The sequence below is a fragment of the Strix aluco genome, chromosome 5 (assembly GCF_031877795.1).
Source record: "Strix aluco isolate bStrAlu1 chromosome 5, bStrAlu1.hap1, whole genome shotgun sequence".
In the NCBI taxonomy this organism is placed as follows: Eukaryota; Metazoa; Chordata; class Aves; order Strigiformes; family Strigidae; genus Strix; species Strix aluco.
Window position 1 is genome coordinate 30,546,100 of NC_133935.1, and position 22,085 is coordinate 30,568,184.

Consider the following 22,085-nt stretch of genomic DNA (forward strand, 5'->3'; position numbering starts at 1 on the left):
ACCAGGTCAGTCTGGGGTGGAAGGACCCAATCTTTGGGTTCTCACTTTCAGGCTTGGCCATGAGCAACGCAAAGCACAAACAACCTGATGTCCTACAAGGACTCCTTGCTGGCCTGGCTGGGCTGATTCTTCCCATTAAGCAGTTGCAGAGCCATGGGAACTTGCTCCTACAGCAGCAGCACCTCCTGTTCTTGCTCCGTAATTCATGAGGCTCTGGCAGGTTCTGTGTCTCAGGTACCCATGCAAAGGGAGGCTGCTAGAAATTGGGGGGCTGAGAAGGGAGAGACAGGTTGGAGACAAGGGTTCAAGATGGGCTTTTGAGCTGGGAGGCAGGAACACTCGTGGTGTACAAGTAACCTGAGGCACTGCAGCTGGATGTCTCTTGAAGCGTCATGTTGCCCAAAGCCAGTCTGCTCTGGATGATCACATCCTGCTCTTTAGGGCGACATCTATAATAGTAAACATGACAACTACATTGCCACCCTGTGCATAGGCATGGCTGGGGGATAGCATAGCTTGGACAGTTCCCATAGATGAGTCCATCTTTTCTGGGGACGAGAAGAGAGTTTAGCTGTATAGAAGTGAGCCATACTAGGCTAGATGGCCTCAAGGCAAGAGACCTGGCCCAGTTTATGCAGTGACATTGACACAGTCTCGCAGACTGGGGTACATTTGGTAGGCAGAGAGTTGGCGATTTCCTCAGCCACAGCAGGGACATGGTGCTGCTGAGGGCTCCCTCCATGAGCTATGATGATGGACATGTAGGGAAGCTCTCTCCTTGCATCTTCCTCTGCTGGACTGATCTTGATAGCTGAGCAAATGTGCTGATCTCCTGAAGCTGTACTTCAGGGCAATCTCACACTGTATCTTAATTGCACTTGGGAGTCTTTTTTTAGAAAGACTCTTCAAAGATTTTTTGTGGAGGGTGGGGGAAGAAATCTGAGTGTAAGTTTTACCACAAGAGGATGAACCTTATTCAAGTGTCCTGCTAGCGTGGCTGCTTGCAAGTGACTCACTGGGCCTGTGAAATCTGTGACTCACTGTTCTCCTGACTTTGTTACGGCTCAGCCTGTTGCTAGCAAGGAGGTGAGGGTTCCCCAGCTGTATAATTTAGACCCATCGAGGCTGACTGCTCCCTTCCACCCACTCCCCCGCCTTGCGCAAGGTAGAGGCTGGCGTGCAAGGGCTGAAGGACCTGAGGGTGGAGTCAGGCTCCGAAAGATAAGTGTCCTCCCCCAGCTGAGGACAGTGAGTGGCCTTGCAAAGGGAAAGGCACCACAACAACACTGCATACTGGCATGGAAGGTGATGCACTTTTATTTCTCGACTTGACCCCAGCCAAAGGCTGGGAGATGTTCCCAACCTGGGGCATTGCTCACCCCTCGCTTTCCCCCACAGACCCCAACAACTTTCCAAAAGCTGGGAAGATGCTGTGGCCTCCTGCTGGGCCCCTTGTAGCCTCCCGGGAGGGTGCTGGGGGCTGTGCCATGCCCGCCCCGCTGCAGCCAGGGCGTCGTTGGTAGCTGCTGGTGAGCAGGGTGTAGAGAAAGGGGTTGATGCAGCTGTTGCCATAGGCCAGGCAGGTGACACCAAAGTTGAGGTAGGCCTGGGCGGCAGGGCCGATGCCCAGCCCCTCGCCCCAGTACAGCCAGGCCAGCTGCCAGGCCCAGAAGGGGAGGAAGCAGGCCCAGTAGGCCACCACAATGGCAGAGATCCTGGAGAACAGCCGTCGGGCAGGGGCCCGGCTGGCCACCAGCAGCCCCAGGCCCCAGGCGGAGGACCAGTATGCCCGGGCCAGGCGGGTGTAGACGACGCCCAGCACCACGCCGGGTGCCAGGATGCTGGTGGCGAAGAGCACTGTCAGGTAGAGACGGAAGGCTGATGCCGTCCAGGTGGGGATGCAGATGCGCTTGTTGGGGCCGTCCCCCTCCCGCAGCTGGGTCATCACCATCATGGGGGCTGTAAGCAGGAGTGAGAGGAGCCAGAGGACAGCGCTGGCCAGCTTGCGGTAAGCATTGCTGGCCTGCCTGGCCCGCAGTGGCCTGGCCACCGCCCAGTACCTCTCCAGGCTCATGGCGGTCAGGAGGAAGATGCTGGCATGCATGGTGAGGAGGTCCAGGCTGAGCAAAAGCCTGCAGCCCATATCCCCAAAGAACCAGTCATGGGCAAAGTAGGTGCAGACCACGAAGGGGATGGTGGAGAGGTACAGGAGGTCAGCCAGGGCAAGGTTGATGACGTAGACCCCCAAGGAGCCTGCTGAGTGTCCCGCCACCTTGCCAGAGGCCACCACCACCGTGTAGATGTTTCCCACCATCCCAATGAGGCACATGACCAGCAGCACTGCACCCAGTGGCCCCGTGACTAGGCTGTCCCTTCCCAGGACACTACTGTCATCAACCCCACCGCTGCTTTCCTCCAAGAAGCTGCCACTCTCGGGATCCTCTCCAGGCCTTGCACTGGTGAAGTAAGGGTCATAAGACATCTTTGGGTAGGGCAAGCAAGAGCAAGTCAGGCTGTCAGAGACCCTTTCCTTCCCCCTGCTTCCTCACTCTATGGGACACGTCTAGCCTTAACAGGAAAGCAGTCGAGCGAGGGGAAGAATGTTGAAAGTTCATCAGACATAGGCTACTCCAGAGAAGTCTATTCCTCACCTCCAGCTCCCCAGTCCATTTTGCTGATCTTGTCCACCACAAGCTCTGTCCGGTGGTTTCCCTTAACCATCAAAGGGCTGAGAAAGAAACACTGCCATCCCCTTCAAGCTCGACAGCTGCAAAATAACCTCTGCCAGCCAGGACGAAACATCTCTGATCTTCACCAGCTTCTCATTTGTTGCTTCGCTAGCATTCACTGGGCCCACGGAAACCAGTAGACTCAGTGGACAAGTAGATTTCTCCTTCCAAGTCTGTGTTCCCTCAGCTCAGACTCTGGAGAGGTGGGCTCTGCCCTCCTGAACCAACCACTGGAGAGTTGCCTTGGACACTGCATGGAGGAATGTGTCTGACTCACAGCTTCACACACCGGTGTGAACACAGTCCCAGTTTATACTGGGCTTTTAGCCACTAGCTGAGGAGCCCTACCGGCTCTCTCCTCTTTCTTGCAGACACAATCTTTCTTCCCCCATGTCTTCCTGCTCCCTCTTCCTTCTTATTCTTCTTTCCCTTTCTTTTCCCCATTTCCCCTTGCATAGTTGTTCTCATTTGAGAGAGGAGATAACTGAAACGTAAGACTTTTTAACGTGGCAAGTGGGGGAAAAGCATCACGCTGTGGCTTTAGAAGAGAAACAAGGGCCAGCCCTGAAAGTGAAATAGGCAGGGAGCTGCCACACTGTTCTCCTTGGCCCTTAGCCGAGTCAGGCTGAGAGGGCCTGTCCCTACTCCCTTCCAAGGACATCAGGGCCCCTGGAGGTGTAGACAGTGGATGTAGTCCCCAGTTTGCAAGCAAGCCCACCAGATGGTAGGACATCCCACATTTTCTATGACCGTGCCCTGTTCCACGCTTGTCCCCCTGTCAGCAGCAAGCTCCTAGAGACTCAAAGGGCTGGATATTTTAGACCCGCTCTTTCCTCCCTCTCCCTAAAGACCATCCTCCTTCTCTAAGCTTTATCCCTGCTGCCTCACCTCAGAGCAGGGAGCGGAAGCCTGTTACGTAGGCACCATTGCCTTCTAGCGGGACATTGCTGCATGACACCTATGCCCTCCTGCGCTCAACGCTACCTTGTTCTTTCTTCACCCACATCTGAGTCGCGTTCATCTCAGGGAACAGACGTAGAGGGACAGAATTTGCAGAGCAGAGACAGATGTGCCACTATCAACTGCTCTCTGCTGTTAGTTCACAGGCGTTTTCAGGCCGCTCCATCTACACTCTTTTGCATCCTCAGTGTATTAGCTTCATTGTGGCCAAGTTAAATGCCTCCACTCATCTCCAGCAGCAATAACTCAGCAGCAAACAGGAGAAGGAAGCATCCTACCATTACTGCTCTCGCTGCGGTAGGACCCAAGCACCTTCCTGACCAATGTGCGGTATGCAATAGCTTCAGCATTGCCGTGCCACAGGAGTGGCCATATGGCACATGTCATCAATGGAGGCAACTTCAGAGGCCTCCCTCTGGGTTATCTGTGTCAACTCTTGGCATGTCTGGGTCACTCTCTCTACTCTTCTTCCCTGAATTTGCAGGTCATTTAGATGGGGCTTGAGCTTTTTTTTAATGGACTGCCCCATTTTCATGTTACCAGAACCAAAAGGCACTTCATTTTGGAACACAAGCTTTGTAATGGGTTTCGGTTTTTAGGACAGTCGAGCTCCAAACTGGGGGAGATCAGCAAACTGCAGTGAAAACATACTTTTGGGTGGAAAGCTCCATTGTGTCATGGCAGCAGGATGAGTGATGCTGCTTCTCATCCAGGAAGTCAATGCTCCCAACAGGTTGTGGTCTCAGCACAGAGAAGCCCCTGCCTTGGACCATGCCTTTGCCCATTTGGCTCTGAAGAGAAGATTCACAGTCCATGTGCCCCAGGAAATGCAATGAAGAGCCATGGCTCCTTGCTCTGATTGGCTGTGTCTTTTTTCAAGAAACGACCTTATGCCTTAGCAGTTAGCAGCTCAGCTCATTTAGGAAGTTAAAATAAATTACAATGGAATTTTAAAATTAATTTCTTTAGGAGCTAATTAAAATGCTTGTTGCCTCATTAATTCCAGTTAGCTCCCCTTAACGCACGAGACGCCTACTCTCACACTGCCCATGTAAAACTGCAGACACATCAGATTCTACAGTCATCAGCAGAACTCAGCTGGTCCTTCCAGCACGTGAAACAGCTCTCCCAGGAGAGCTTTAAGAGATGATCTTTAAGATATGAATCATGGGTTGATTTAGTGGTTAGGGCTAACTGTTACTAGAAGGGCATGAACATACGGACTTCCCACTACTGCATAAAATTATATGTGTATGTAACATAAAATATATACATACGTAATGTATAGGGCTGAATGAAAGTGCCAGGCGTTTGACATACAGAGAATGAGGGAGCAGAGATCCATGTCTTACTAACTTCAGCCATCAACCTCTAGGCTCTAGTAAAGTTAACAGAGAGTCCAAGGTCTGTATCAGACATGCCATAGGCTGCTCTCTGCTCCATTGGTTTGATTAGAGACTTAAATTTGACAGTTGAACTTCAATGGCATGAATATCCCTCACAGTATCTTCTGTAGGGCAGTATTCCACCTCCCACCACTTTTTGTTATATGCGTGCACACACACACACACACATTATCCACATACACACAAGTATATACACACATTGCTTTTGAGCACATCTGTTAACCCTCTCTAGCAATCAGAGGAAGGTCTCCACACAAATGTGGTCTGAAGAAGCTTTCAAGTCCATACATGGCAGGAGGAAACAGACCTCACATTTGGCTGTTAGATTACATCTTTTAAGTGACTTTTCTCAACTACAGCTCCAACTGATCAAATATCTAGATGTTTCACATCTCTGTTGCCAGCAGAGAAGCCAATTCTTGTAAAGGAACAGTCTCTCCTAGTTCAGCAGCCCCTGCAACCCACTGGGGTGTAGCCCCAGCCAGGCAGCTGTTTTCCTGCGGAGTGATGCCAGGTCCCACATCCAACACAGCAAGTGCCAAGTTTTCAAGGCCCAATTGACAGGCCAGGCCTGCCAGCATCCAGTCAGATCACAGTAATTCAACAGTGACAGGTTGCACTGAGGATTCAGACTTGCAAAGTCTTGTGCTTGAAAGGAAGCAGCTTAATTTGGCCCCCAGAACAAATGGACTGTCCATGGGGAAAAAAAGTGCTTCAAAGAGCGCTTCAAGAGCACTGTGTTTCTCCAATGTCAATCTCCTCTCCTCTCCTGACAGCCCACCCAACAGGACCAAGTAGGGTTCAAGTCGTAGAGCGAGGTTCCTGCATGGCTTCCTAGGATTTAAACTTGAAGTAGGCTTCAACTGTAGTGAAGAAAAAAAGTGGTGCATTAGGGCAATACCCTGAATCAGAGTGGCAGGAGGGGAAGGAAACAGCACCCAGGCACTTACTTGCATATTCCTGTGGTGTCATGGCCTGGTTGATGATGCTCGTGAAGGCTTCGATCCAGTCCAGCTGGTCAGTCTCCGTCTCGCAGGTGAAGAGGTATTCCCGGTCGGGGGTGACAATGGTGAGGCCATAGTGCCAAGAGAAGTTGCCCTGTGTCCCCAAAGGCAATCCCTTCTGAACGCTATATCCATTCTCTCTGCTGCCCACAAATACCTCACCCTTCGCAAACGCATCCTGCACATCAGGAGGGAAAGAGGGATTTACGGAATACCAGAAGAACCAGGGAATAGAAGCAACGCACCTAAGGACAGGAGGAGAGTGGGTGAGGATCAGAGATGTAGCAGCAAAAAGATATGAAAATGGTCAGGGGATTCAGAAGAGCAGGGACGCTATGCTCAAAGGCAGCAGCGTAAAGAAAAATTTAAGAGCGTAGATCTTAAGAGGTCTAAGAGAGGAACTGCTGCTCCCGCCTCTCCATGACACCCTCTCATGTCACTCTCCTCCCCATCATCGCCTTTACACCACTGCCCTCCCTGTTTCCATTGTCTGCAGGCAATGAAACAACACAGAAAGCATGGGATGAATTAAGTAAGATGGAAAGGGGAAGATCTAGAGTCCATTCAGAGCAGCTGGGGAACCCGCAAGCCTCCCTTACTGCAGCACAAAGACTCTGGTTACACTTCGACCCTGCCCTCAGCACTGTTGCCTGCAGCTGCCAGAGGTCAGATCTCCCCCTCACCAAAGGGTCCTTGAAGTACATGAGCCTGCGGTGATCCAGCGTGAACCAGCGCTTCTTAAAAGCCTCTCTCTGCTGTGAAGGTAAAAGGTAACATATGTAAGGGGACAGTGCCCTCTGCCGCGAGCAGTTCGAATGGATACCAAGAATTCATCCCAACCACTTGAACCAAGGCCCTGCCTTAACATCAACCTCCTCCTCACCCTTTCTGAGCTGAAAGTGGGGATCAGTATCGGGTCCCAACTGCTGTCCCCAAATCTTGGACCTCTCTGAAGGACCCCAGAGTTGAGACAGGAGAAATCTAGACGCTACATACCTGTAAGGTCACACACACACATGCAGAAAGATCTGTTGTTCTGGGAGAAAGCAGGGACTGTGGCTTCACCTACTTTCACATGTGTCCCTCCCCTTCCCTTTATTCTCCCCTCCCTTGGTGCACACACACAGTTCCCACGGGTTTCTAAAGAGTCAGGGGGGAATGGGGAAACAGCAGGAGAAAAACATTGAAGTAGGGAAGGTCAGTGGCTCTCTAGGAGGTCCCTGTTAGATTTTTCTTCTCCCACAGCAGCTCACCTTGGGACCAGTCTTCTCCATGTATCCCTCCTTCAGGAAGTTTCTTGGCAGCCTATTTTTAATCTGACAAAAAGGCAAGAGTAACATCACTTAGGCATGTTTCTTTGCTATTTGATTTTGCCCCCAACCCTTCCTTTTATTCCTCCAAATTCAGCCACTTTTTAAATTCATGTTTGCAGAATTGCCTCACCAGGAGTCACTTCTGTCTCCAAAGCACCCAGAAACAGCAGAGAGCAGTTGTTCTCTGGCCATCACAGGCCCTCTTACACACACTTTTTCATCCCTCTATCCAAACACTGCAATTTCCACTTCTGTACCTGGGGATCTAATAGAAGCCAATGGGCTCTTTTATCACATAACCAAGTACCAGCAGGAGACTCAGCACCACGCTCTATTGCTGACTCACCTCGTTATCACTGGCAATGGGAAATGCTACCTTCAGATAATGGAACTGCACAGAGCGAATGGCATTGTACCAGTCTACTACCTCCTGAGAATGGAAAAGGACAGGACAGAAAGCTTAGCCAGAGCAACAGTGAGCCATCTAAATTCACCCAGGTCCACCCAACCCTGTGTTAACTATAAACACAGCCAGCTCTCCCTCCCCGGCACCTACAGCATCTCCCTCAAACACACACCACCAGCATGGCTGCCCCATTCCCCACATGCACAGGCAGCACATCTGAACATCTTCTCCAGCAGCTCCTCCCACACAAACCAGCCAGTGTTTCTGCCCTGCTCCCTGCAGCAAAACTCTCTCACAGACACACAAACACAGAGCCAGAATCCCCACCCTATTACCTACAGCAACTCACGCACGCATGTACGGTCCTACCCATGCTTCAGACTATTTAGTGTCAGCAGCTTCTCAAAACACCTCAATTGCTTTGCAGTGTTTGATGCTAAAACCAGATACCTTTCCGCTTTCATGGTAGACAAATATATTCCGGGTCTTGTTGTCTTTGAGATAGGTGATCTGCAGGCCATTGGGGTTCCCAATCTTCACTGGCTGGAATGTAGCATTGATGACATCTATTTTAATATTGATTTTGGGTTCTTTGGCCTGAAAACAGAATGACATTGGTCATTCATGAGCAATCCTAGTGGGAAAGAGACCTGAGCTACTGATTTAGTGGGGTAAGGCCAGATCAGAGGGTTTTAAAAGGTAATTACTGCCCCTTCCCAACAAAACTGTTGTGGCATGCAGTCCCTTCACTGTGTGGTGTGCTTGAGACCAAGCAGTGACCCAGCCCCTCCAAGTTAGATTTGAGCTGTGCCTACTCTGGAACTGCCAGTGAAACACTGAGAATTCATCTGACTTTACAGCTGAGCCAGTCTAAAGGCTAACTGACCTCAAAAGGAAAGAGCCCACTCCTAGAATCATAGAATGGTTTGGGTTGGAAGGGACCTTTAAAGGTCATCTAGTCCAATCCCCTTGCAATGATCAGGGACATCTTCAACTAGATCTGGTTGCTCAGAGCCCTGTCCACTTGACCTTGAATGTTTCCAGGGATGGGGCATCTACCACCAATCCAGGCAACCTATTCCATTGCCTCACCACCCTCATTGTAAAAAATGTCTTCCTTACATCTAGTTTGAATTTACCCTTTTAGTTTAAAACCATTACCCCTTGTCCTATTGCAACAGGCCCTGCTGAAAGGTTTGTCCCCATCTTTCTTATAAGCCCCCTTTAAGTACTGAAAGGCTGTAATAACGTCTCCCCGGGGCCTTCTCTTCTCCAGGATGAACAATCCCAACTCTCTCAGCCTTTCCTCATAGGAGAGGCATTCCATCCCTGTGATCATTTTTGTGGCCCTCCTCTGGACCCGCTCCAACAGGTCCATGACTTTCTTGTGCTGAGGACTCCAGAGCTGGACACAGTACTCCAGGTGGGGTCTCATGAGAGCAGAGCAGAGGGGGAGAATCACCTCTCTCAACCTGCTGGCCATACTTCTCTTGATGCAATCCAGGATACCCTTGGCTTTCTGGGCTGCAAGCACACATTGCCAGTTCATGTGATTTTTCATGCACCAATACCCCCAAGTCCTTCTCCACAGTGTTGCTCTCAACCCCTTTATCCCCCAGCTGGTATGGATACCAGGGGTTGCCCCAACTCAGGTGCAGGACCTTGCACTTGGCCTTGTTGAACCTCATGAGATTGTCCAGGTCCCTCTGGATGGCATTTCCTGCTCCTCCCTACCTCAAGCCATTCCCACCCTGTGATAGTGCATTAGCACTTGCCCCATTCATTTCAGGGAGATGATCGAGCAGCAAAGTAGCCTTTCTCAAAACAAACCAAACAACTGTTTTTTGCCAACTTGGCTCACAGTGGGGTGAGACAGGGATGCTGCAGGATTACACAGCCAGGCAAATGGGTAGGGGTGAAGTGAAAGATCAGTCCTTTTATCGGCAGTGAGGGAAGGGTGTTGGGAAGCGCAAAGGGAGGACGTGGGGAAATGTCACCCTGACAGTAGGAAGAGGGCCTCTCTCCTCAGTGACATGTTTCTGTTATCATCCCTGGCCTGGGATGAGCAAGGCAACCTCAGAAACATGCTTAGAAAATAGAAACATCTCTGTGACCCCACTGCCCTGGGTGGGGCATGCACTGAGGTGGGAGTTGACCACCATACTCACATCCTGCTTGGTGAAATACTTCAGACATCCCTCTCTCTCAGACAAGAGGAACTTGCGGGGTAGGAACTGCCCGTTGTCTCGACCTCGCTTCCAGAGGATACCTTCCTTCACCCCTAGGAGCAGAAGGCCACTTTTAAGAGCATCCCCCCACAGGTATGGTAGGCATCAGAGAGCTGCATGCAGCCTGGGGTCCCAGCCACACCTCTGGGATAAAGTACATGATGGACTGCTGCTGAGATCAAACACTTGAGAAGGAGAGGTCTCACCTCTGAGTTACAGATGAAGTTGATGGTATTCCTGGGTTTGCAGCCCAGATAAATGGTCACCAAAAGACATTCTGAGATGCTTGCCATCTCCTAGTCTGGTTCCCACTACTGCCTCTGACTGTGTGAGAGCTGTTGTTCCTGTGAACACCAGAGTCCTGACCCACACAGACCCTGGTGTGGAACCACAACTCTTCCCACTCAACTCTGCAGGCCTTTGGGCTGCAGAGCCTTGTGTCACAGCACTGGCAGTGACATTTCAAAGACAACTGCCATGGCTGGAGGGGGTGGCATGCAGCAGGACAGAAATTCCTTACTGCAGAGGTCTGGCTCCACCAGGACAGCAAATGCCTTTGAAAAATACCAGCTGGTAATACCAGGCTTGGAAGCAAGCCATGGCAGTGCCAACCTATGCTGCCCACAATTTAATCCCCCCCAAAACAATGCCCTGTAAGTACCAGCTGGGTTCTCAGGAGTACTTGTAGGATTCGCAACATTGACACTATGAGCTTTGTCCTCATGGTGAGTGAAGGCAACAGGCAGGATATTTTGACGTTGTGTTCTGCTCTTACCATCAGAATATGGCAGCTGTTTTCCTGGCTCAGTGAACTCTTTGCGTTCATATTTGGCCCGTATCCACTGTTCTCTCAGCACTCTAGGGAAGGAGGTGACAGATAGCTCAGAAACAAACTTAGAGGAGCCCAGAACTGCCCTTCCCCCTTTTCTTCTGTATGCAGCAACTTACTGGCAGTCATTGTAGGTTGGCTGGTAATAGTAAATAGGGATGTGAGCTTCATATGTGGCTTTGGTTACAGCATTCCCATGCTTGGCCAGAAACTGCAGAGTTAGACAGAGAGTTAGTGCCTTCCCTTTGATGCAGACTCATGTTGGACCTTTTTCTTTCCTGATCCACTGCAGGGCTAGATGCACACTGAGCTCTAATGGAGCATTCTCTTTCCTCTCCATTGCAACATACCAGCAAAGTCGGGCTACAGAAAGGTGGGTCTCAAAGGTCTTGTCTACTCTCAGAAGTTATACTGGTTGCACCTGAATCAACAGAATGCCATAAATGTCACTTCTACGGGGCTAGGTGTACCCACATTCAGTGGATTTGCTGCTATGCTCCACATCTCTGGAGAGACCAAGTTCAACAACAGCTCTGCAATGTCATCTGGGAGGACATTCCAAGTCTCTTTACTCCTCTCCACAGAGCATCGAGATACAGACTACTTTCTTTGGATCTCTGGAAAATATCTTCAGTCCCCTGAAGATTAATGGGTTGAGGGGAGTGTAATGGGGAGAAGTCAAGTTCCCATTTTTCCCAAGAGATCACATATCTGGAAACTCATCTTAGACCATGGAATTACCTAAGATTTTCCCCTTGGACTGCTGAAACCAAGAGGAGACACTGAGGCTGGATGGTGCTGGTGAGTGGTAAATGAGTAATCTGGAGCAATAAAGACCCTGAGCCTTGGCAAGATACATTGCAAGAGCACTACATTTGTCATAAAGTAACAGAACAGGGAGAGACACATAAAGCAAGTGCATGCTCCCCCTCCCAGTGGGTTATGGGGACTTTATCCCTGCTTGAGTACTCAGAGCATGAGTAGCAAAGGGACAGACTAAATCAGATTAAATCTCCAATTCTGTGCAGCCAAAGGCCTGATTTTCCCAGGACAGTTAGTCTATTGCCTAGACCCAAGCCACCTAACATACCAGTGGGGATAAAGATCTCACCTGCACCTGAGCATCATCCCAGTGGTCCATCTTCAGGGATTTGACTTTGCTGATGCTAGGGATGTTGCGGTGAATTCCTGAACAGCTGAGGCATATAAACACACCCAAAGTAGAGGATGCCCAGTCAGGATCTGAGGGTATAAAAAAGGGTGTGACTAGAAGCGGTAAATTCCCCTGGGAGATATGCCTCAACTGAGAACGTAGCCCTGAGAAACAGAATGCTGGATGACCACAGTTTCATCTGAGCTGATTAATTAACACCCAAGGTACAGATGCCAGTCAGCAAAAACCATAGCTATTAGTCCCTCACTGCCCCTGCTTCAACCACTTCATCTGAATCTCTATTGACCTGAACCTTAAAAAACTCCAAAGTGCTCTGCACACTCCCTTTGTATAAAGGGTCATCTGCGATGAAAAGGAAGCCATCTCTGGGAAAGGACTCCAGGAGCTGTTTAGTGCAACACAGCAAACCCCCACCAGTATTTTGCTTAGGAAGTGGAAAGCAGCCTTGAATCCAAAACTTTCTTGGGAGAATTTAAGAAGGTATAATGGTACTAATTAGCCCAGTCTTAATTTGGCTCAGGTGGTCTACTCCATGTGTCCCTTTGGGAGGTGTATGATGGGTATTTTTAGCAGCACTTGTAGGACGTCAAACTGGGTACCCTTTCCAGAGAGCAAGCCCTTCCATAAGAGAAATCTCTGAGGTGCCTGTAGCAGGTTGTTAGTTCAGAGCTGAGTCATAAAGGAGACAATGCCCTCCTGAATCATGACTTCTTTCTGGAGCAGTTAGGATTTCACCAGGAGCTTTCCTGTCAGATCCTGACTGGGCATGACCTTGATTTGTATTTGAGATCTGACATGACTACAACCCACAGTACTGCAGCTACACAGCCCTTGCTCATCTAGCACTACCATGTCCCTGTCCTTCTTCCCACCAGTGCTTCGGCAGCATCTCCTTCCTCCTCCCTTGACAACTCACCTCCAGGGAGAGGAAGCGAATACCCGGAGCAATGCCTCTCCTTCCTCTCCACCCCAGGCTTGTGTGCAGTCCAGACAGCCGGTACTCCAAACAGCTGCTAGAGACCAGCCCCTGCTTCCTAATCTTCCTCTAGCAGCCCTCAGAGACTCACCTGGCTTCCCGCAGTCTGCACACAAAGAGTTTTCTGCTCTTCTCCACACCTCCTTCAGGGCCTTCACGCTCCTCTCGTTGCCTCCAGCCATCACGTAAGAATGCTATTCCTCCAGGCAGGGCCGGGCAGGGCCAGGAGGGCAGCTGCCTGCACCTTCTGCACCTGCAGGCCAACCCACAGGGTTGCCCAAGGGCAAAGGAGCCACCAGAGAGACAGAAGCTCTGTCAGAGGGAAAAGGGGAAGGCAGAAGCTGTAAGGTTAATGGAAGGAGCACGGAGGCCTGACGCACCTGAGCTGGCTGAGCACAGGCAGGGGCAAAGAGGCTGGAGGCTGAAGTGCACCCAGACTGTGAGTGAGGAGGAGGAGGAGACCTGCCCCATGGGCGTGGAGGGAAGTGCAGCAATTAACCACAGAACTGGTTTTTCCGCATTTCTGCTGGTGAAAGGACAGGCCAGGAAAAGAGCACAAGCAGCAAGGGACATGATAAAGGCAAGGCAGCCCTGGACAAGCGGCTGCCAGGCTGTGTCAGGACTCGTCATGCTCTGTGGGCTGTGGGGGTTGGCTTTGGCTCCCCTGCAGTGCTTTAGGAGCTTCCACCAAAGTCAGCTGGCCACCACGCAAGCATTACACCCATCTTTAAGGCGAAGACTGGAGGGTGAGAAAGGTTCAAAAGTTCAGCCCAAGTCACTCAAGCCATGGCAGTCCTGATGCCCCCACCAGTTCGTGCCAGTACCTCTCACCACCACTACAGAAACCACGTTCAGCCAGGTCCTGCATCTTGGGACACTGTCTGAGACAAAACCCATCCCTGCGCTTGCCTTCCCCAGCTAAGAGGAGTAGCACAGGTACCACTGACACCAAGCAATGACGACAGCTTGAAATAAACTTTCAGACCTTTATTGAAGAGATGCAGATGTAAAATACTCAAGAGGAGTGGCAGAGCGAGTCTCAGGGCAAGCAATCGGGTGCTACGCTGGCTGCACAAGGTGGTGCTATAGAATCTTTTGCTGGCAGAGAGCTGAGGAGCAGTGGGAGCTGGAGGCACTCAAGCCCGAAGCAACCCCATCCACCCCAGGCTGAATGCTATGGCCAGGGACACCTGTGAGATCTATGACAGTGGCTTCTCTCTCCTGCCCCAGCCTGGGGGTAGAAAGCACGACAGGAGCGGGCAAGGACACACACACAGACCCCACACACTGGTGGAGCAAGAGGACCCGATACCGGCCCCACACATCTCCTTCAAGCCGCCCCACAGGCAGCAGCCCTGGCGTGCCCTTCCTCCCTCCCTTCCACTCACCCCACAGCCCACCGCTGGTGGTGCTCGGGGCTCCCCCACACCCTGGGGCCGCTCTGCCCTCAGCGCAACAGCAGCTCAGCCGACAAGGGTCTCCCGCTTGAGACATCATGAAGAAACCAGCCCCTCAACCTCCTCCGCCCGGCGAGGCGCCGGCAGCACAAAATGGCGGGCGGGGCATGGGCCGTCCTTCAGGGCCGGGCGGCGGCGGAAGGGGCGGGCGGCGGGAGCGGCGGCGGCGGCAGAAGCAGCAGCGTGGTACCGTCATGGGCCGCAGGAAGAAGGGTTGGGGCGGCCGTGAGGGGAGGTTGGTGGTGACTTTCGACGAGGAGAGGCGGAGGTAAGGCTGGGCGTGCCCCGGGACGGGGGAAGGTGTCCTGCGGTGAAGGGGTCGCTAAAAGCTGGGGGGTTCTGTGTTGCCGGCGGCAGGGAGTACCTGACCGGCTTCCACAAGCGGAAGGTGGAGCGGAGGAAGGTGGCGCTGGAGGAGATTAAGAGGAAGCTGAAGGAGGAGCAGAGGAAGATGAAGGAGGAGGTACCCCCACAAACACCCCCTGACCCTCTGTGGGAGAAGGGCCCCCCCCCCCCCCCCCCCCCCCCCCCTTCCTGCCATGGCGGGCTGGGAGCGGACCAGGCCGCGGGGACCAGGCTGTGGGGCAGGAGGGGTCTTCGGGCTTCCACTGCCCCGCTTGTAGGGGATGAGGCCATCCTGGGCGGCTGGAGCGGCAGAGGCGCCGCAGTGACCTGTTTCCATCCCTCAGCGGCACCAGGAGTACCTGAAGATGCTGAGCGAGAGGGAGGAGGCACTCGGTATGTGCTGGGTCTTCGGCGGTGGGGTGAGAGGTGGACGCCCGTGGTCCGATACCCTGGGCTGGGTGATAAGGGCTGGAGCAGGGACGCTTGCAAGCTGTCCCACAGTGTCAGCACCTCTCATGTCCCCCTGGGAAGCTGGGCAGTGTGACCTCCGCAGCCCTCTGGCCCTGGTGGGACAGGTGTCAAGTGAGTTGTACAGAAAGACACAAGAAGGAGGGCATCTCCAAGGTGTTAGCAGGTCCCCTCTGCTGGGAGAAGGAGCTTGCCCATCATGCTTGTAGTGCCAGTGTTCAAGCCCCTCCGCCATTTAACCCTACATGCAAAGGCTGGGTCCCCCCACCAGTATGGCACCACAGGAACAAGAGAGCATGTATTGCAACAAGTTGGGCACTTTGCAGTGCAGGATTTCATGTCTCCCCAGATGAGGCTGATGAACTGGAGCACTTGGTGACGTCGCGGACAGAGTCTGTGAACATCGACCACCCAAACCACATTGTAACAGTGACTACCATCAGCGACCTGGACCTCTCAGGGGCACGCCAGCTGGGACTGACCACCCCTGTGGTAAAGCCTCTTGCTGCCTCTCTGTATCAGCCATAAATATTCTTGGGGCTGACTAGGTAGGGCCGGTACTCCCTGACTATGCCCAAAGACTGGGAAAAAAAAAAGAAAAGCTGGCTGGGAGCAGGGATGCAAAAGGGAACTCATAACTTTCACAGTCCTCCACAACTTATGTTGGGCCTCTAAAGAGAAAGAAATGTCTGATGTGAACAGCTCACTTGAAACCTCCCTGGAGTCCTTTGCTAGTCCCAGCTGCCCTTCACAGAATCATCTAGGTTGGAAAAGACCTTGAATATCATCTAGTCCAACCATTAACCTAACACTGACCGTTCTCAACTACACCATGTCCCTAAGCACTATGTCAGCCCGACTCTTAAACACTTCCAGGGATGGGGACTCTACCACTTCCCTGGGCAGCCCATTCCAATGCCCTTGTGTAAGTGAAAAGCGTCACAGGAGAATTTAGTATTTTAAGAGCAAATATAGCACAAGCAGCGAGATTTCAGACTTTGCTGCATGGGCTATCCTCAACCTCTTTCCTGTGTCCTGTCAAGGAAAAATTATTAGTATGATGAGGGATTTCTTCATGATCCATCCTGTGCTTGGACCACAAATAAGGGAACCATTCAGTTCTGGTTGCAGTTGCTTCTATTCTCAAAACATACTGTAACAGATCTCATATTTGTTTCATAGAGTCTTTCAGGCACTGGTTGACTTGATCCTTTTGAGCTTCATGACTCGTGGCTGGATTTGAGCTTTTTTGGGGAAGTGTCTGTGTTTGATAGTTAACCTTTCACACTTGTAAGGTCATCTTCTAATCTGAAAAGCCGCTTAAAGGTGTTTCATTAGTCATTCAAGAAAAAAGCTGAAACATTCAGTTCATACTTTAGACTTCAGTTGCATGGCCGTTAAGATGCTGCTGAAGTTTTTTGATCTTAGGGTGGATTACTGTAGGACTTCTCACTGGTTGTCCCTTTTTGAGGGACTGCAATGATAAACATTGAGATTTGGACAGCAAGGGATGTGGAGAATTAAAAAAGACTTCATCCATAACTAGATGGTTCACAAAACAGGATGAAACCAAGAAGGCAGCAGAAACATCAGAATCACAAGATTTAATGTTTTGATGTGTCTATAAGGATTTTTTTCTCTCTTTTTGCTTCATTTTAAAGGGAAAAAGTGATGGATCAGAAGAAGAGAAGGGGGAAGAGGTGGCGAACAAGCCTGTAAGAACAATGCCCAAGAAGTCCAGAAACCCCTTTCTATCTGAAAAGTATGTATAAATTCATGCAACTCTTTACTGCTAGGCTGTGCATGCTCATCAGGAGGATCTTGGGTTTCCAGATCGGCGGTGTGGTTGCAGGGAGGGAATGCTGTGCTGCCTGGGCGCCAGCGGGCAGGAGCCAGCAGAGGGCACTGGCAGAGCACAAGCCTGCCCCGGACACTCCCATTCCCATCACGTTGATCGCTGGTGACAGCAGCAGCAAGAGGAGGAGCAAGATGCGGTGCAGGACAGGCTTTGTCCTGAACTGTTTACCTAGTCCCCTTTCTTGGTATATATTGCAGGGAAGGGTGTATTGCAGGGTGCAGAGTTGGTCTCAAGGATTGAAGGTCAAAAGACCCTAAAGCTTTGGCATTTTCCACATTTTTCAGTATCCAGGATTTACAACTGCTTTGAGGATGCAGAGAATTACTTAACTCTGTGGTGGCTGGGTAACCCATTGCTCAGAAAATTTGTTTTGGTTGTTACTGCACGTGTAGACTTTCAGGTTTTTTGCTCTGTCAGGATGGTGCCCAGAACAGTGGAGTTCCTCTGGGGCTTGCTGTGACTGGTGTCCATTCATGCTGGGCCACACAGGGCTCTCCTGGTGGTGGTCTGGTGTTGCCTTGCTCCTGCAGACTTTGGTCCCCAAACGTTTCTCTCTTCCTGCCCTGCACAGGATCTCTTCTCTTACTGCCACGCTGCACATGCATAGCCGGAAAAAGACGAAAAGAAAGAGACCCCAACGTGGGCAAGGCCCACACAAGAAAATCCAGAAATCCAGCACAGGGCGAACTACTAAGACTCAGCGACGGAGGCTGACAGGAAAAATGGGCCGTGACCAAGATTAACGGAGAAGCTCAGACCAGCAGCTGGGACAGTGCTCCATGTCTGGCCTGCTGCTGTTTGGGGCCCCTTCATTACGAGCAAGGGCCTTGTTTACTTGGTGCTCTGACAAGCAGTGAGCCCAGTTCAGCCTTTCACCTCTGGAGCATTGTCCAGGATGACTAGACATTCTACCCATTTATTTCTGCAGTTGTCTCCAGCTAGATCTCTGGGTGCCATGGAGTCTCTAAAAACTTCTGCTGGGGGTCACATTCTCTATTTGGCGTAACCCTTCTGTCCTTAGGCCTCCCCTTCCAGATCTGAAACTTGGCTTTATCAAAGGAGAGGATCTGAGGTGGGTTGCAACAGGCACATTGTCAGGGCAGTTTGAGACTTGGAAGAACTCTGCTTCCACTCATGCGTCAGTGCCCTGACATTTCTGCTGTGCAGTAAATCCTTTTTCCATGGAGACATGGTGTCATCTTGTCTTGTGTTTCTTCTCCAGTGCCATACCTGAATGCAGGGGTACTTTTTGTTTGGTACCTGTGCCAGGTGAAATTTGGTAACTTTGAATAAATTTTTAACTCATTCTGCTAAAAAACCCCCATATTTGTGACTTACTTGAAGCACAACGGCAACTGTGCTAACACCAGTATCAGCTGGAAAGAGGGGAGATGATTCCTGGTGCTTAAAGGATATTGAAATCCACTGGTGCTTGGGAAATTGAATAGCTGGGAGCTATTACTGCAGTAACACAGAGCCAGCCAGAGTGGGAATGGCTCATTCCTTTGTCTGCTGAATATGCTGATCTTAATTGCGATAGCTTAGAGGAGTATGAAATGACCTAATGCCCTTGCTGTATGTGTGTGGCCCTCTCTGGGATGGGAGCAGCAGAGACTGCCCTTTACCTCAGGGCTGCTGCAGTTGTCAGCAGTTAATTGCCTTTCTTGGAACCCTAGTAAATGTTTTTTAGCATGGATGCCTTCAGCAGGGTGGGGGGGAAGGCTTTGCGTGATTGGAGTTGAGGAATACTGGTGGCAAAAACCGAGTGATTCCTCTGAGGAGAAAGAGTGAGCCTAGGCAGCATGCTAGCCTCTGTCCTGGAGTATCTGTAGGAGATGGTGGCCCTTATGCCTCTGTCAGCCAGGCCTCCTCCTATGCCATGTGTACCAGCAAGGAAATGACAAAGAAACAAAAGGCCTGTGTGGCCAAAACCCACACCAGAAAATTGGCAACCCAGCAATGGGCAAGTACATAGATTCCTCATGCTAGAAATGGGAGTGGAAAGAGTAAACCAGTGCCTGAGGCTTTGTGGAAGAACATCAGAGCAATGCTGATGGCCACCAGCCGCTGAAGCTAATGGCACCAGCCTGATGTGTCTCTCCATCATTTCCCAGGGCATGCGCACACATGCACGCTGCGTGCACAGAAATTCTTCAGAGTGCATTGAGGAGGAGGTTACGATCTCAACACTGACAGCAGCTATGCAATTTCTGCTAGAACATCTTCCTCTGGAGGGAACTGGGTGACATGCATGTTTGTGGTGAGGAATGGGGTCCGTTTGTACCTCCCATTCTCTGAAGAAGGAAAATGGTGGGGGAAGTGGACACTGTTAATCCGTGTGCCACTGGTGCCTTGTGTGCTTGGACTCTGAGTCCTATCCTGGGCTGAATTCTTAGGCACTAACGCTGAAGAACCTCAGTCCCATGAAAGCACAGTGTGTGTGGTTTCCTCACCTCCAAAATAGTTTACATACGTTGCCTTAAAGGCCTCTCCAGAAAGCTCATGGGGTTTAATGTGTGACCTTACCCATCTTCCTGCCTTACCTTGGGGTCTTGGGCGTTTCAGAGCTGCAAAACCACAACTCGGAGGCAAGGCCAAAAGTCTGCTTCCGGAGTGAATCTCATCCAAAGTGTCCAAGAGGCGCCATATGTGAAGCACAAAGTGTTTATTGCTCTGGTTTGCAAGTAATGTGCTCTAGAGCCATTCTACGGTTGTTGGGTTTGAGAGGGATGTAGAAGGGAAGGAGAGGGAAGTTCTGTTTGGACTGGTGTACCACACCAAGAGGACTGCAGCTCAAAGCTGGAGGACAGTGTGTGACACGCCTGGTCTGGGTCATACAGAAGCTTTCCCTTCTCTTCAGGCCATAGTGCCCTGTGGAGTGACCATGGGCAGGAGGTGGCTTGTGTTTCCCCAGCCCAGGAGTTTGCTCTGGAACTGCAGTGGCCACTGGAAATGTACAGTCTGTGCATTTGTGAAATCTGCTGAAGTGTGGGTTGGGTTGCTTTCTGCAGCCTATAGACAGCCTGGCATGGTCACTGGGACAGTGCTGGATTACCGCATTGTAATCCTGATGGGATGTTAAGAGTGTTCTCAATAGTACTTCGGTGTGTGTTATCTTGCTGCCAGGTGATTTGGAAGAATCTCTTTTAGTTTGCTGGCCCTAATAACTTCTGAGCCTTTCTCAAGTGTCAGCTGAAGTCTCCGACAGCTTCTTTCATGCTCTGAAAGCTTTCAGTTCCTGCTGGAAGTTGTGTTTCCACATTAAAAAAAAAAAAAAGCTTATGGAAAAACTGAGAACAGCACTGTTAAATCCTATGCAGTGTTAACCATCAGAATTGTTCTCCATTTGATTGATTAAAGCTTTATTTTGTAATGTAAATTACTGACTCAGCCCTAGCCTGCTGTCTTTGTTTTACACCCTGTGCAGACAGGCTTCCCCAGGATGTTTTGGAGCTCCCACGTGCAAGTTAGTGTGTTAAGTGTTTGCCAGACACATCACGGTTCATACCAGACTCTGGCTTACAATTCTTCTTTGCTGCTTCCCCTTGTTTTCAATATGGATTTCAGCATTTCTGTTGGTTTTTTTTTTTCCCTCCTAGCTGCTCACAAGTTCCAGCTGTTCAGGAGAAGCCGCTTTCGAATATAAGACACCTGCAAAAATCAACATGCTAGCACAGCCGCTGCTCCGAAAAGGAAAAGCAGAGAGGGGCAGCTTGCTGTGTGCTCCCCTTTCCAGGGCATGCGCACAGGCTTGTCACGCTTGGCTCTGCAGCTGGGCCACCTCAGGCACCTGCGTGGTACTCGAGCTTGTGCCTGCGGGCTCACATGGAGAGGTGCAGGGTTTTGATGTGGGCTGCCACCGTGGGGTTTGCATGCATGATGGCTTTTGCTGGCTAGACCATGATTCCGCACACACGCGTGCACAAAAATGTAATTGAGATTACAGAGGATCAAAACCAGACTGGGAGCTGACAAGGTCAGAGAGTTGGGGAAAAATAGGAGCACTGCACAAAGGCGGCATGGTTGCAGCATGTGCATGAGCTGTGTGATAGTCAGTGCACTGTATTTATTGCTTTTAAGTAGCATATCAAGCTCAAAGCTGTACCCAGTACAGTCCCACTGCTGCTTCCAGCATTGTATTCCAGAAATGAACTGGGGAAAAAAGTTGCTGGGAGAGTGACAAGAGCTTTTGGGGACTAATTGAGCTGAATAACTGGGGTTGTCTGGCAAAGACAGGTTTATAGAGTGGGTTGCAAATGGCTTTCAATGGGTCAACAAAAAGTGAAATTAAACTTTTTTTAAGGCTCCCCAAGACCAGGAAGAGAAGGAAGTTGAGTTGTAGTGGGAGCGGTGAAGGAGAGATGTTAAGCACGTCTCACTAGGAATTGCGAGGCTCAGGCAGGGCTTGTGCATGGCAGGTAAAGCCCAGGTTAGACAAACCTCTGTGGGGAGTGCTGAGGGTAGGGTTGACCTCCCGTTGGAGCTGTGCGGGGGACACGGTGACGTTTGGCTGTCTTGGTGCTTGCAGACGAGTCTGCTGCTTCAGCAACTCTAGGGTGCACGTTAACTCACTCCTGAGGTGACGCCTGCAGGGGAGCACAGGGGCAGGCCCTCGGCAGGTGGTTCGGTGGTCCCGGGGGAGATGCAGTGGAGGGGAAGGGCAGGGAAGAGGCTGAGATATGAGGGTGCAAGGTGAGGGGATGAGCTGCAGCCTGCTGCCCCCTCCCCAGTGTCACCAAAATGGGATAAAAGAACTTATCGACACCAATGTGATGTAGATAAGCAGACACTCCTTTATTAACGGCCGGGTGCGCAGGGGAGTCGTCTCACCAACAATGCACACCTAACTCGTGTAACATGCTGACTATATTGGATACAGTAACACATATTAATCAAGTGCCATACATAAACATACTTATTCCCGTAACTCAT

At 50.9% G+C, this 22,085-nt stretch overlaps 3 protein-coding genes across 7 annotated transcripts; 1 reads left to right on the forward strand and 2 right to left on the reverse strand.

Moving 5' to 3' along the window:
- Positions 1 to 1,375: 1,375 nt before the first annotated feature.
- On the reverse strand, positions 1,376 to 2,530 carry LOC141923751 (urotensin-2 receptor-like). Its single transcript, XM_074825376.1, has one exon. It carries the CDS (start codon positions 2,480 to 2,482, stop codon positions 1,376 to 1,378), a length of 1,107 nt encoding a protein of 368 aa, XP_074681477.1. The 5' UTR covers positions 2,483 to 2,530.
- A 2,764-nt stretch (positions 2,531 to 5,294) lies between these two features.
- LOC141924302 (arf-GAP with dual PH domain-containing protein 1-like) lies at positions 5,295 to 14,541 on the reverse strand. 5 transcript variants are annotated; one of them, XM_074826603.1, is made up of 12 exons: positions 14,414 to 14,541; positions 13,117 to 13,278; positions 11,987 to 12,117; positions 10,995 to 11,086; positions 10,822 to 10,904; positions 9,987 to 10,099; positions 8,269 to 8,415; positions 7,759 to 7,842; positions 7,353 to 7,415; positions 6,783 to 6,854; positions 6,046 to 6,277; positions 5,295 to 5,958 (listed from the first exon to the last, which is right to left on the reverse strand). In XM_074826603.1, the coding sequence occupies exons 2-12, from the start codon at positions 13,205 to 13,207 to the stop codon at positions 5,930 to 5,932; spliced, it is 1,137 nt and encodes a 378-aa protein (XP_074682704.1). In that variant the 5' UTR covers positions 13,208 to 13,278; positions 14,414 to 14,541; the 3' UTR covers positions 5,295 to 5,929. The 5 variants fall into 5 exon arrangements, with proteins under 5 accessions (XP_074682704.1, XP_074682705.1, XP_074682706.1 ...); XM_074826604.1 differs by having other exon boundaries at positions 6,783 to 6,851; positions 13,117 to 13,337; XM_074826605.1 differs by having other exon boundaries at positions 6,046 to 6,193; positions 13,117 to 13,337.
- NOL12 (nucleolar protein 12) lies at positions 13,828 to 18,339 on the forward strand. Its single transcript, XM_074826606.1, has 6 exons — positions 13,828 to 14,750; positions 14,840 to 14,945; positions 15,172 to 15,220; positions 15,645 to 15,787; positions 16,957 to 17,057; positions 17,725 to 18,339. The coding sequence occupies exons 1-6, from the start codon at positions 14,521 to 14,523 to the stop codon at positions 17,894 to 17,896; spliced, it is 801 nt and encodes a 266-aa protein (XP_074682707.1). The 5' UTR covers positions 13,828 to 14,520; the 3' UTR covers positions 17,897 to 18,339.
- Positions 18,340 to 22,085: the final 3,746 nt, after the last annotated feature.